At 45.6% G+C, this 12,473-nt stretch overlaps 4 protein-coding genes across 4 annotated transcripts; 2 read left to right on the top strand and 2 right to left on the bottom strand.

Moving 5' to 3' along the window:
- Window positions 1–241: 241 nt before the first annotated feature.
- On the bottom strand, window positions 242–1,180 carry N7455_011778 (uncharacterized protein; the record flags this gene model as incomplete). The annotated part of the gene is made up of 2 exons (XM_065606755.1): window positions 242–786; window positions 838–1,180. The coding sequence occupies 2 exons, from the start codon at window positions 1,178–1,180 to the stop codon at window positions 242–244; spliced, it is 888 nt and encodes a 295-aa protein (XP_065459921.1).
- A 280-nt stretch (window positions 1,181–1,460) lies between these two features.
- On the top strand, window positions 1,461–3,526 carry N7455_011777 (retropepsin-like aspartic protease; the record flags this gene model as incomplete). The annotated part of the gene is made up of 3 exons (XM_065606754.1): window positions 1,461–1,489; window positions 1,555–3,122; window positions 3,174–3,526. 3 exons carry the CDS (start codon window positions 1,461–1,463, stop codon window positions 3,524–3,526), a joined length of 1,950 nt encoding a protein of 649 aa, XP_065459920.1.
- A 1,293-nt stretch (window positions 3,527–4,819) lies between these two features.
- On the top strand, window positions 4,820–5,263 carry N7455_011776 (uncharacterized protein; the record flags this gene model as incomplete). The annotated part of the gene is made up of 1 exon (XM_065606753.1): window positions 4,820–5,263. One exon carries the CDS (start codon window positions 4,820–4,822, stop codon window positions 5,261–5,263), a length of 444 nt encoding a protein of 147 aa, XP_065459919.1.
- Window positions 5,264–7,979: 2,716 nt separating this feature from the next.
- N7455_011775 (M14 family metallopeptidase) lies at window positions 7,980–9,656 on the bottom strand (the record flags this gene model as incomplete). Its single annotated transcript, XM_040953857.2, has 2 exons — window positions 7,980–9,373; window positions 9,428–9,656. 2 exons carry the CDS (start codon window positions 9,654–9,656, stop codon window positions 7,980–7,982), a joined length of 1,623 nt encoding a protein of 540 aa, XP_040815578.2.
- Window positions 9,657–12,473: the final 2,817 nt, after the last annotated feature.

Genomic DNA, 12,473 nt, shown 5'->3' with positions numbered 1-12,473 from the left:
GACGTCACTCGTAAATAAACGACGCAAGCGCGGTGTGGCTGGATCGATAATGAACATTCCTACGGTTCTTGGCGTGGGATATGATGGCGCGATTCGATAATGAGAGCCTCTTGCTAAAGCTCATCTCTCGCCTCATAGGCAAGAGAAATTCCCAACTTGACTTTTTGCTACCTACCTAGGAACTGAGGTAGGTCTGTCATTTCATCACAATTCTTTACATATTCCAAGGTTGTACTACATATCATCCCGGTGCCTCTCCCAGATTACCCGAAATGAACACAACTAATACGGCCGCATACGCTGCCGCAGCACCATACACTTCCGCCCTCCTAGCATTCGTCAACAGCGCAATGCTCAAAGCAAACAGAAATGTGTAGCCAACTACCAGCCCCAGTTTCGTAGCTGGATCACGAACAACGTAAAGACTGACAATGGCAGCAACCAACAGGATAGCAGCCGATAGCATACTGATCGCCGCAACAATATTTATAATATGCTGTCCTTTGTAGATTGTCGTATAATCAAGAGGATCAATTGCTTTGTGCGTTTTGAGAGGCCAGTGATCCTGGAGAAGCGTTGAGAGAACATCTTCCTCGGGCTTTCGGAGGGCAACTAGATCATCCGCCTCTTCCAGCATATCCTTAGCTCTCCCTCCTATGATCGGGGCTGGTGGTAACGATGGGCCTTTCCAGCCGCCGCCTTGAATATACTCGCGGTAAGCGGAAAGAACACGATTGCTCGGCCCCGCTAGTTCGGCAATTCTGGATTGTCGCAGCAGTGCTTCCTCTGGGGGTTCAAGGTTAGCTCCACCATGACTTCCAGGGGCTCAAAACTTACCATACTCTTTTATCTTTAGCGAAAGCTCATTCACTTTATCTAGACGTTCTTTTTCCGGCCTTTGGGGGTCAGCAGCCAGCTGCGTGAGTGTCTCCCATCGTCGTGAGGCCTGTCGCGCGTCGAGGTCGGTACACCGTGCTTTGCGGTCGAGTTCGTCTATTTCAAGCTCCAGTTGGATAAGCTGGCTTTGTAAATGAAGTAGATTACGTGCGCTTAGTCGTCTGAATCTGCGAAATACCAATGTTTCGCCATCGGGGTCTCGTCCGATCCAGGCAGCAAGCGCGGGGTAACCGTCGCGAACATCCCCAAGCTCTATACCGTTTGTTTTGAGAGCTGCGGTCATATCGCTAACTTGATGTGGTGATATAACGATAAATTCTCTTCAAATAACTCCTTTTGCTTCACATTTGTTCTCTCGGGGCCATCGGTCCAGGCACCAGAACCACATGTACCTTGCCTCCCTGTCAGCACGCCCAATGTGGCTGTGCTAGACTTCCTCGTTGCTGATTTCCGCATTTCTCTACTTTCTTCCATATCTTTGTATCATCCGAATAAAGTGAAAATTCTCTGATTCGGGTTGCGCCATTCAGAATATCGAGTTGCGGAAACCCCCATTCATCACCATGGAGGCGAACCACGAGTATCCTCCCTGGTATCATGTTCCCGATAAAGCCTTGCATCCACGGCTCATCGATCTTCTGACATTCTCTCCTATAGGGCACGGGAAAAGCGAACCGATATAAATACCGATTCAACACCCACGACGTCAAGTCCACACGTAGAATCAACGTCGGACTCGACCAAAACGCTTCTGGATTTCGACCCAAACTTTCCGTTGCACAATGGCAAACTTGTTCCACCGGATCTGTGGCTGCTTCAAAAGCGCAATGATCAACTCGAAAAATTGCGTCTGCGCGAGGTGTCACGGAAGTCAGACATCGAACGATACCGGATGCTTAACAGGATCTACCATAAAGGGTTGACCAACGTGCTCGATGATTATAAGGTAAGGCGTTTGAAATCAATATCGCACTCGATGGAAATACTTGAGGACTATGATTCAAGATCGAATACACACGAGGAAGTGTTCGCAGATTTCCGTCGGTACCAAATTGCCAACAGGATCTACCAACAACGAATAGACCAGCATCGAGATAACGATTCCGATTATTCGCTGCAACATTCACAACATAGTCGGCCAGATCTAGCGATGAGAAGCATCCTGGAAGGCCAAATTGAATCATTGCGTCTACGCGAGGAACACCTAAAAGCAGATATCGAAAAGAACTATACGCTCACTAGGTTCACCCAAAAATTGAACGCAGACCTCGAAAAGTCTCGGAGAATCCGGCAGTCTTACCAAGAAATGATAAACCGATCCTCCTATGATCGGTTCTCGCGCTCTCTGCCAGAAAGCGGTAAGCTACCAGAGCTAGAGCCGCAAAACACATGTCCAGATGGTCGCGGGGTGCGCATTTTTGAAATACCTTGTCAAGTCGGAGACCATTCTACCAACGCGCTTGGTGATTATGCAGCGAAGCGCAACTTTATCAACGAGAAGTATGCCCTTAGTCTGGGTCTACCAGTCCATCGGGAAAACATTTGCAAAGTCACCATCGGTAGTGGGAAACAAGTGGTGACTGCGGGAACCGCGACTGTGCGATTCCGGTTCAGTGAGGAAAGCAGCGTGCACAACGTTATCTTCCATCTCCTTCCTAACTGCATTCACAATGTGATCCTTGGAAAACAGTTCCTGAAACTCACCAAAACCTTTTCGAAAACCGAGAACTTTTGCCGTCGCGTGAAAGAGAGGCTAGTCCGCGGTATCTCGCAATTTCATTTACTATATCTTGGGGATTCCGCTCCAATGTTTGAGGGCTCCGTCAATGGTCGAGTGCAGTCTGCACTCGCTGACTCCGGGTCAAAGGTTTTGATCATGGATGAGGCCTATGCGAGATCCATTGGTGCGCATATTCAAACTGGGCTTGATCATCAAACAAGTCTGAGATTTGCTGATGGTTCGATTGCGGACACGGCCGGTATGGCCTACAATGTCGAATGGCGGTTTGGCCATGATCACCAAGGCGTATCATACGAGCTCGACTTTCATATTTTGAAAAATGCCCCTGCGAATGTTATCTTGAGTGATACTTTCCTCTTCGATACCCAAGCGTTCTCGGAATACCATCATTATTTGATAGACAGCGATGACGACTATGATGATGGCGATAAGCGTGTCTTTCTCTTTGCAATTGATTTTGACAAAAGAAGAAAACAAACGAAAGGTACCACATTGCGCTTGCCGCCAATACTGATTTTCTGACGGTCATACCTAGTGAATGTGACCTCCTATTCTCTTTCCGATCTGCAATATCTAGAGCTAGTTCACCGCGGCGAACAGGCAGACCGAATCTCCGCACTTCCGGGGCCCGAAAGGGTGATAGCGCAAGCCACCGAGGATGAGCGATGTGCTCAGGTGGACCAGGCGTTCGTAGATGTGCGGACAGGGAATCAACCGCAGAGCCTGCAGTTGCTTGCGGACTCAATTTTGTCGCAGATGCAATTGAATCTGTCTTCTGCTGTCCCGACCGAGACTCGAATTCTTGGGTCGAATCAAACAGTCAAAAAGATGTTCTTGAGACTGTCCATTGGATGGAAACGCGGGGCGAAGATAACCAGCCCATGCTAAGGGCCTTGGATGTTCAAACAATGCGTGTTGTTTTCGTATGATCTTTCGTATGTCATTTTCGTTGTTGTTTTCGTTGTTATATTGAGTTATATTGAGTCCAGTGAAGGCCATGTTTGGGATATACATCATGCTATGGATGTTTTGACTTTTTTCGGGCAGGCATTGTGCCTAGGTAGCAGAATTATAAGATTGATGTTCGATATTACCTCGATGGGGAAGCCAGTTGATCTCATCTAGTTGAGTAATGTTGATAACGTGGTCAACCTGACTTCTTACCTAAGCACACAATAGCGGGTCCCTCAGACTTTTAGTCGTAATTTTCAGTTGCCAATACACTGTTTTGCCTTTTCCCTGTAATTAAGTGTAAACTATCACTGCTATGTACCTTGGTCTTTTGTAAGTCTGAGTTTTCCATCAATTTATGTGATAATAGGTTGTTTACATTATTTTAGCACTAGTATCTCTAAATGAAAGCCATTAATTACTGCACATGACTATGTTTCAAATTTTTAATATCTTAATATTAATGTAATCTCGAAAATATACGAAACATTTTCTATACCTACCCATGACGGTTACCATGAATTCTTCAAATCTTCAAATTAATAATCTTGAAGCTTAATTTATTCTGGTTTATTCTGAACTAAGGAAAGAATAGCTAGTTCCAAGGTTTGGTAGAGAAACATTTGAATAAGGTAGGTGCCCCCCTAGGTATATACGCTTTGTAGTAAGTAGCTTTGAGTTGAGACTCAATTGCCAATACGTGTATTTGTATGTAAAACGGTAACAAAAGAATGCCAAGAGAAAGCCACATGAATATCCACATGTTATGGATCATATTTTCTCGTGCAGTAGTCACTCCACTGCTTCACTGTTTTTGACAAAAAAGTAATTCAATGATTGGCACTACTCCAAATTGAACCGAGGACTCCTGAGTTATTGAATGTGGTTAACCACAATCAGACGTAATGACCACTTTACTATAGCACCATTGGATGATGGAGGAGCCACTTTTTACCATCTACAAGCGTGTGGCCAATGTTGCAGCAGACATTAGATAAGCATTCTGATTTACAAACATCTTCATTATGTTTTTAAAAAAGAGCACCAGTCAACAATGCTATTAGTCTGAACATGTTATTAGCGCCGGCGTCAAGTACCAAAGATAACCCAACTTACCAATTTGATTAAGTTGTTCCATTATTCCCGTATAGCAAGTACAGCGTTAACGATGAATGATAGCTTATGAGGTAGGATTTGGTAGTTCAATTGGCTCTATATGTAAAGATCAGGATGATAGCTTCTAGGATAGGAAGCGACATTGATGAGCTCGAAATCCACAATGTTGATTCTGACTCTGGCGACTCCTTTATGAATCTGGATGATAGTGTTAGCATCGAGACCCTAATCGCGGCCTATCACTCTATCGCTAAGTGTTGGGACCGCGAAATGCTCGTCGCTGCGCGACGCATCCCTTCATTGGTAAGCGCGATAAATCAGAATCGAGGATCACCACTGCAAAATCTTCTGCCGCTCAATCTCTTTGATGATCTTACGTATAGGTCATCTGGCCTTAGCTTCTTCCCGCTATCCACGTTGCAGGAATGGGAGACTTATCTCAAGGAACTTACTAAGGTTGTTGAATATGGCCATGTGCAAGATGCTGTCATGGGACTGGCTTATAAGCTGGATGACTTCAATTTGGATATTGTTGATAGTCTTGGAGCCCATCCTTAGTGGTCCGGAAGCGATCGCTACCCTGCCTGACCATCGGTGCTATGTTGACGGCATTTACACGCCTATCTCTCTAACTTCACTCGTTTGTGCAAGTATTCCCTTGGATACTAAACAGCGACTGGTCGTCGAGAAAGTGTTGGGAGAAGCACTAAGCTGGGAAGATCATCCTTACGATGCGCAACGAAGATATCAAATCAAGATGGTAGCATTCAGCGGATTATCAAGTCTGGGGAAAAGAAGAAGAAAACAATCTAAATGGAGGTTTTTTTTATATCACCTCCAACCCGGTACCTCCTATCTCGGTAGCATCCTCCTAGGTATCACCGTATCTTCCATCTCGAGGCCGACTAAGAGGCAGCCTATCATCACAGAGTTCTGAAACTTGACATCCAATTTCGTACTAGAGTGGTGATTTTCTGGTAGATATTCTGAACCAGAATTATTGGCATGCATAAAAAGCCGAAGAAAATGAACCATGTTGGTATACGTTCACGGGAACAGAAGATCATTTGAGCGAGGTGGCTTAGTTAAGGTTTTGGGCAGGGACGGGATTATGAGGCGTAAGAGAATGTGTAGTTGGAGGATTTATAGATAGAAGGAGATCGGAGAAAAATATGAGGGTGAAGAGGTTGAGCCCAAATATTTTTCATGTACTGTATGTCCTCTGTACTTTTGAGTCTGTTAAGACAATATCTGTGGGAAGTGAAGATTGTTGCCTAATGTCGAGATCATGTGATTTAATGATGGACCTGGAGAGAACCTCTTCTTCCTCTGTCCTTCCTTCATCAATATTACTTCGTGCTATTGCTGCTTCCTTGTCTGTCAAGACCTAAGCTAGCCGATATAAGTTAAACTAGAGGCGTGAAAGGTAAGACATAAAAAAGCGCGGAGGAGCGAAGGCTAAGCGCAGTGAGGACTCCGCAAGTCCGCGGATCACCGACGCATAGCGTGAAAGTAAATAGCAGTATGTTAGGCCAATGAGAGAATTGTACAACGGAGGACGAGCCAGTCATGGATAGGAAAGTACAGAGAAGTTGGCGATTAGGGCCCCAAAAGGAATAAATGAATGCGAATATACCGCATGTTCATATTCGTGTTAAGTATTGCGGTGGTCAAAGCTTATGGCGGGACTAGAGATACACATTTAAATAAATGGGATTCCCACTACTGACAGTATAATACGTACATGGCCTCGCGAGATAACTATACCTACAAGGGCTAAATATAGTACATGTAAGGGACACGCGATAACATATAACCTGTTATGCGCTACGCATATGTTGCACATTTGCATGTTTGTGTGTTTGATATGATGTTTTGCACTACATCATAGGTTTGCCTTTCTCACGATCTCATTGGTTTAGGCGTAACTTCTCTAGTAACAAGCATAGACATCAATTGTTGAACTAATACAGCCTGGTGAAAACCATTGATTCAGAGAAAATTGAGCCAGTCGTGGATTTATCTGAGCTATTTTTCCTCTTGCTAAGTCGCGGGTCATCCTCAGCATAAAGCTGTTCACGAACGTGGCTGAGGATGTCATCACAGGTTCTGAAATCTCCCGTTGGAGTCCCTGCTTCACACATTGATGAGGCCTTTCATATGACATGTTTCAATCTGTAATGAGAGTTCTCCTTCTGTCTCAAAGTACATGCTTGGCTAAAAACTAGCCTGTAATCCTGAGCTCTAGTAGTCTAGTAGGCTCCTGGGAGCGCGTGATGGTCCACCAACCTCATCTGGCGGAAAGGATTGACGCTATACACTCAGAAAAGGCCCTCGAATATGTGTGCTGATCAGAAAGAAGAAGTATCGAACTTATCCATGTCTTTGCTGCATTGGACATGAATTCCCTCGTTCTGTTCTGTTACAGGACAATATTGTAGACTCCCCAATTAAGCTCGCACTCTCCATCGCAGTACCAGAGGTCCAAGCCCGAAGGGTCATTATAAGGCAAATTAATAAAAAGATCCTGGGAGCAAGCAAAGCTGAAGGGAGAGGTCGACAGGCCTGGAGCGAACGGTCGCATTGACGACGCAAATCTTGTTTCTTATGGGACAATGGGGATGGGTGATTTAGAGAGAAATGTCGCACGTGATGGGACTAGCGTGTTGCATTTTATTGATGTAGCTTACTCAGGCGCTCACCCTTAGGCTCAGGTATTGCCCAGTAAGCAGGTTAGATTGCTAGTGTAATGCTCAGTAAGCGGATCCGTTGTACTCAGTGAGCAAAAAGCGGCAAGGGCTGAGCACTAAAACGGAAAGGGCACGCTGAGAAGTGGCAGAGGAAATCAAGTACGTAGGTATAGGTAAGCAAGCGCCCAGGAACTCTATTGATCCTCGGAACTAAATACGGCTACTCCCAAGCGCTCATGAATAAGCCAAAATATACTCCAGGGCTCTTATGGGCCTTTGCATTCAGCCAGCGACCGAATCTTAGATAGCCCCACGAGGAGACTAAATACCCAGAATTCCATATAAAGATCCACCACATGTGTTACACATAGTTCAATGATACTTCCTTTTTACCGGTGGAAAACGGCAGTGTGTAAACATCGTTAATTAATAACAATAGTCGCTCTCTTACATTTAATTTCTTAGTAAGTACGTACGAACCTTTTAAATGTTTTGATACACCTTCTCAACTGACTTCCGAGATGAGGGTCGATCTTGAAGTGCCGTTTTCACCATATATCACCATTCAACAAAAAGGAAAATATCTAGGACATTACCCTAAAGATTGGGTACTCATCTAACTCCTTCGCTGGCACAATGTTGAACGAAACATACGAGTCAATGTTCTCCGGCTCCAGTGCCACCATCGCCAGCGCCGCATTCTTCTGTCTAGTGCTCACGAGAAAGCTACCTTCCGGTAGTCTTAGTTCGCGCTCGCTGGTCTGTGTTGTGGCGGTCACACGAAATGCACCCTCGTAGTAGGATTTGTCCACCTCGGTCGATAAGATAGTTAGCACCTGAACGGTACCCTCAAACGGCTTGTCCAGCGTCTCTACTTCCAAACCGGCGACTTTCAGACGCTCGGCGAGGCCGGCCCATGCGACAGGGATAAGGTAGGCTTCAGGGCGGGATCGAGTGAGGTTGGCAAAGGAGGGGGTCGTTGATGCGAAGCGTACGGGGGGGTGGACCACGCTGCCGTTCTGAATGTCGACCATAGTGAAGGGGCGGATTACAGTCTTGCTGTAGTCAGTGATAATAATATCGCTGTCCGACTCTATAAAATCTTCAACGCCGTCCTCGACGGTCTTAAAAACCTTGTCGGCATTATCGGCAGCGGTTTGGACAATACTGCCCAGCATGGTCAGACCGGCGGCAGTTCGGCGCTGGAACTCCTGGTCGGCGATACCAATGCCGCGCATCTCAAGAAGGAAGACGATCGCTTGGGTTAGGCCCATAGCATTACGACCAATCTTGCCGTCAGTGCCCGCCTCGGCGAAGTCGGCGACGAATTTGGAATCAGAAGCAGAGGAGCCGGTAACGTATGGCTCAGCGCGGAGACCAGCAGCTTCCATATCGTCGGCAATATTTTTAGCGAAGAGCTCCTCAGAGAGTTTGCGGATGCTCTCGTTGATATTGAGGTTCTTTGCGGCCGAGTACAAACCGTCGGAGCCGTGGACGTACTGCCCCTCGCCAAAAGGCGTCCCAGCAGAATACTCGTGCATGTCGACTATAACATGGGGGTTAAAGTCGTTCATGAGCTGTTTTATATCACGCGTCTGCTGGCAATCAAGCTTGATATGGTCGCGGTTGGGGTCATAGTTGGTCGCTAGAGTGCGCTGGAAGTAGAAAACGCCGTCGGGATTATACCTCGGCAAGATGACGAGCTCGAGCTTGTCGAGAATTGAGGCAGCCCACTCCCGGTCGTCGTTGAATTTGCCCAGGATGGCCTGTGTGGTCTCATCGCCTGCGGCCTCGTTGCCATGAACAGCGCCCTGGATCCACACGCGCACCTTGGAGGCGGAGTCATCGCGATGGAGGGAGCTGCTGCGGCCGGTAGAAAGATGGACGTAGGGGAGAGAGCGGTACTCTTCCGAGGTGAAGTTAGCGGTGCGATATGTCATGTAATGATTCCGGTCAGCAACTTTCTCGAGGAAGGCCTCTGATCATATGTCAGTCTCAATTTCCTAATGCGCATCTTCAATGGTAGACTCACCCATGTCATCTTGAGAAGACGACCCTTGAGTGCCATTAGTGAACCCAGGAAGCCGGACATTGGGTGTCAGAAAAGCTGGGGACAAGAGCTTAATATCATCGACGTCCTCAAAAGCACCGGCAACTATTTCAGTGTCTTTGATGACAGGAACATGATTATATCCATACGTAACGGCGCTCACCACAGAGGTGAGGCCAAGCAAAAGGCCTGTAGAGGCGGTTGTTCTCATCTTAACGTTTGACCCTTTCTGCAGAAGTTTTCGCGTGACACTAGTAATGACCCGACAAAAGAGGGAGGACAAGATTTGAACGCTTCAGAGCAGATCCTTCATCTCTTATATACTCCCCTGCGCCAACTGCGGCCGTCGCAACCCGTTAGATTGGAGTTCTGTTTCCGGAATTTGTAATAAATCCTACCAAACTCTACTTGTTTCCTTCCGCATCCCCTCATCTCTCGATTTCCCCGCTGTATTCTTACTTTTGCCAAGTCTCAACGCCCAGCTGAGAGAGGCAATGTTTGGGAGGATCCTTGCGCAAATAGAGGGCGCGGTAGCCGTGAGAGCAGGCCAGTATAGCAAGACGCCTAAAAGAGTTTGGAGACGCATTTCAAGAAAGTTGGGTGCTTGTTGTTTTGGGTGGATATACGAAAAGAAATGATTAATTATAGATAAATTGACTCTGCCGTCTTTATCACTTTCAAACGGTGTGCTTTGAAGGTAATTAATGCTAGCACCGGATGTATCGGAGTTGAAGAGTAATTGAACACGCGAAGGACGGAGTCATAAAATTCCAGCATTACTCGGACATGCGAGACGCGGTAAGTGGGGAGGGGAAATGGAGAGGGGAAAGGGGGAGCTTGGAGCTTGGCTGAGAGGGGATGACTTGCCAATTGTATGGATGTGACTGGCGGTATCGGCAAGTGCAATCTTGGCACAATCCAGTTATATGAAGCATCTTGTAAGACGATTGCATGACCGTTCCTCAGATACAAGACGAATGCCAAGTGTTATAGCATGGCACAGGCGACAACAGACAAAGAGTAAGATGGAAACATTTATCAACACAACAGTGTGCTTGGCTGCACCTTAGACAAAGACGATGGATGTTTATATATTAAATGGGATTTGACTAAATCATTGTACCTCACTCTGGTCACACTAACAATACATCCGTTCCCTATATGGAAACAGCCTGTAAGTCAGGAGCAGAGGTGGATATCTAGTGGTTAAAAGCAAAAGGTAGGTAGATTTGCCTACAGAAATAAGCGCTGTATGGTCATTTTTAACAGAGCTTTGCAAGCATACTTCTCACAGCCGTGCAGCGTCAAGCGCCGGCTCTTGGTTGGTAGAGTCGAGGAAATCTAATTGCAACCCACCTTCAGGTTATATCACGTTAAACGTGGTCAAGCTACTTCCGGATAAAGGGACGGAAATCGCAGCTGCGAACAATAAAAGCCTAATGCCCCTACATAGCGCCTCACTTAGCGGCCATCTCGAGGTGGTCAAGTTACTTCTCAAGAACGGTGCGGCTCCCAAGAAAGCGAACGAGGGCGTAGCCACACCGCTAACTACTGCTGCACCAGGAGGCTATTTGAAGCTAGCGAGCTTACCTAGGGGATTGAATAGAATGTCATAGATAGATACTGTTGTAGTGGAATACTACAAGATAGAGAGATGATAAAGAAAGAAGAAGTTGTTAATTTGTCAAACTAGTTAGTAAATCAGGGTTTAAATACCCTGTCTATGAAAAACCATCCGAAGACCGCTCAGTCAGGCAAACATATATGCCTGCATGTTCAACAGGTACGAAGAACAAAACCTGGAAAGTATAGAAGATAGTGTGTATTATACTTGTATTCAGTTGCATACAACACTTGTGGTAATAGGGTCAATCTTTTAATCTTATACACCTGTATAGCACTTTGGACGTCATTTTGAATTGTTTAAGGTCATTCAATATCCTTTACAATCAGAAGTGCAGATAAGTTAGCTCTGGCCTTTTCCCGTATTCTTCTGCTGTCTACCTAGAAAACTTAAAAGGAGGCGGGAATATCTACAAAAACAGGGATCTAAAAAGACTACCATAAATATAACCTAAAAAGTCTTGTAAAAGACCTATAAAAATGCATTATGAGAAGGCTACTATATGGGCTACTAAAAAATACTTGCTGAGACCGCATAAGTGGCCGGCTATTCTTATCTCATATTAAAAGACGTTTCGTATCAAAATATCAAAATATCTCCACAATTTCTATACGTATGTAAAAAACTGGAGCAGCAAGCCAGACAAATGTGAATTTTCTACCGTTCCGCTAGAGCTCCGTAAATATATCTCACAGTCAAGTCCTCACGGTCCTTCTTACTCGGTGGAAGTAGTTCAAGCCCCAAGACTTCACACCGCACCTGGATTTGTTTCACTGGGATTGTCTCAATATGAATCATCTATGCTTCGTATGACAAACACGAAAAGATTGTGGAATTTGGGTTGAAGAGCCAAGAGTCACTTGGTTTCGTTATCAAAGGTGGAAATATTCCGCGTGTATCAGATGCTCCATTATCAGAGTAGGTGTATATACCCAGCGGGGGCGCACAGTTATATAACTCTCCGCGCGATATACCGAAACATATAGTGATATTTGGCTCGAAGGGATTTGTTTGGAATAGAATAGATAGCAGTTAGATGCGTTTTAACCCTAAATCGTTCGTTTTTACGTAGTATCAAGACCTTAGCGTTTTGGGTAGCTTGGTTTTTACTCGTCGATCGATATAGCCACCGCCCGAGGAAGGCTGAATACAAATAAAGCAGATCGATATCGATTTATGCCGGAAGACGACCTTATCAAACATAAATCTTAGCGATCAGTCTTCGGGGCGAGGGTTTGTATAATGTTTAATTCTAGATGACGATCTACCGAACATAGTAGCCCCAAGTATTAGGAATATCTATTCATATCCTTAGATACTTCTCCAGCACCTAGAATTTAAGCCTATAATACTAGTATTCATCCGATAAAAACCCCCTTATTCGAATCCGAAAGTCTGGCCCTA

Source organism: Penicillium solitum (assembly GCF_028829755.1).
Source record: "Penicillium solitum strain IBT 25940 chromosome Unknown utg000009l_segment0_segment0, whole genome shotgun sequence".
NCBI lineage: Eukaryota > Fungi > Ascomycota > Eurotiomycetes > Eurotiales > Aspergillaceae > Penicillium > Penicillium solitum.
Note: the sequence above shows the minus strand (reverse complement) of the source record. Positions and strands in the feature narration are given on the sequence as shown.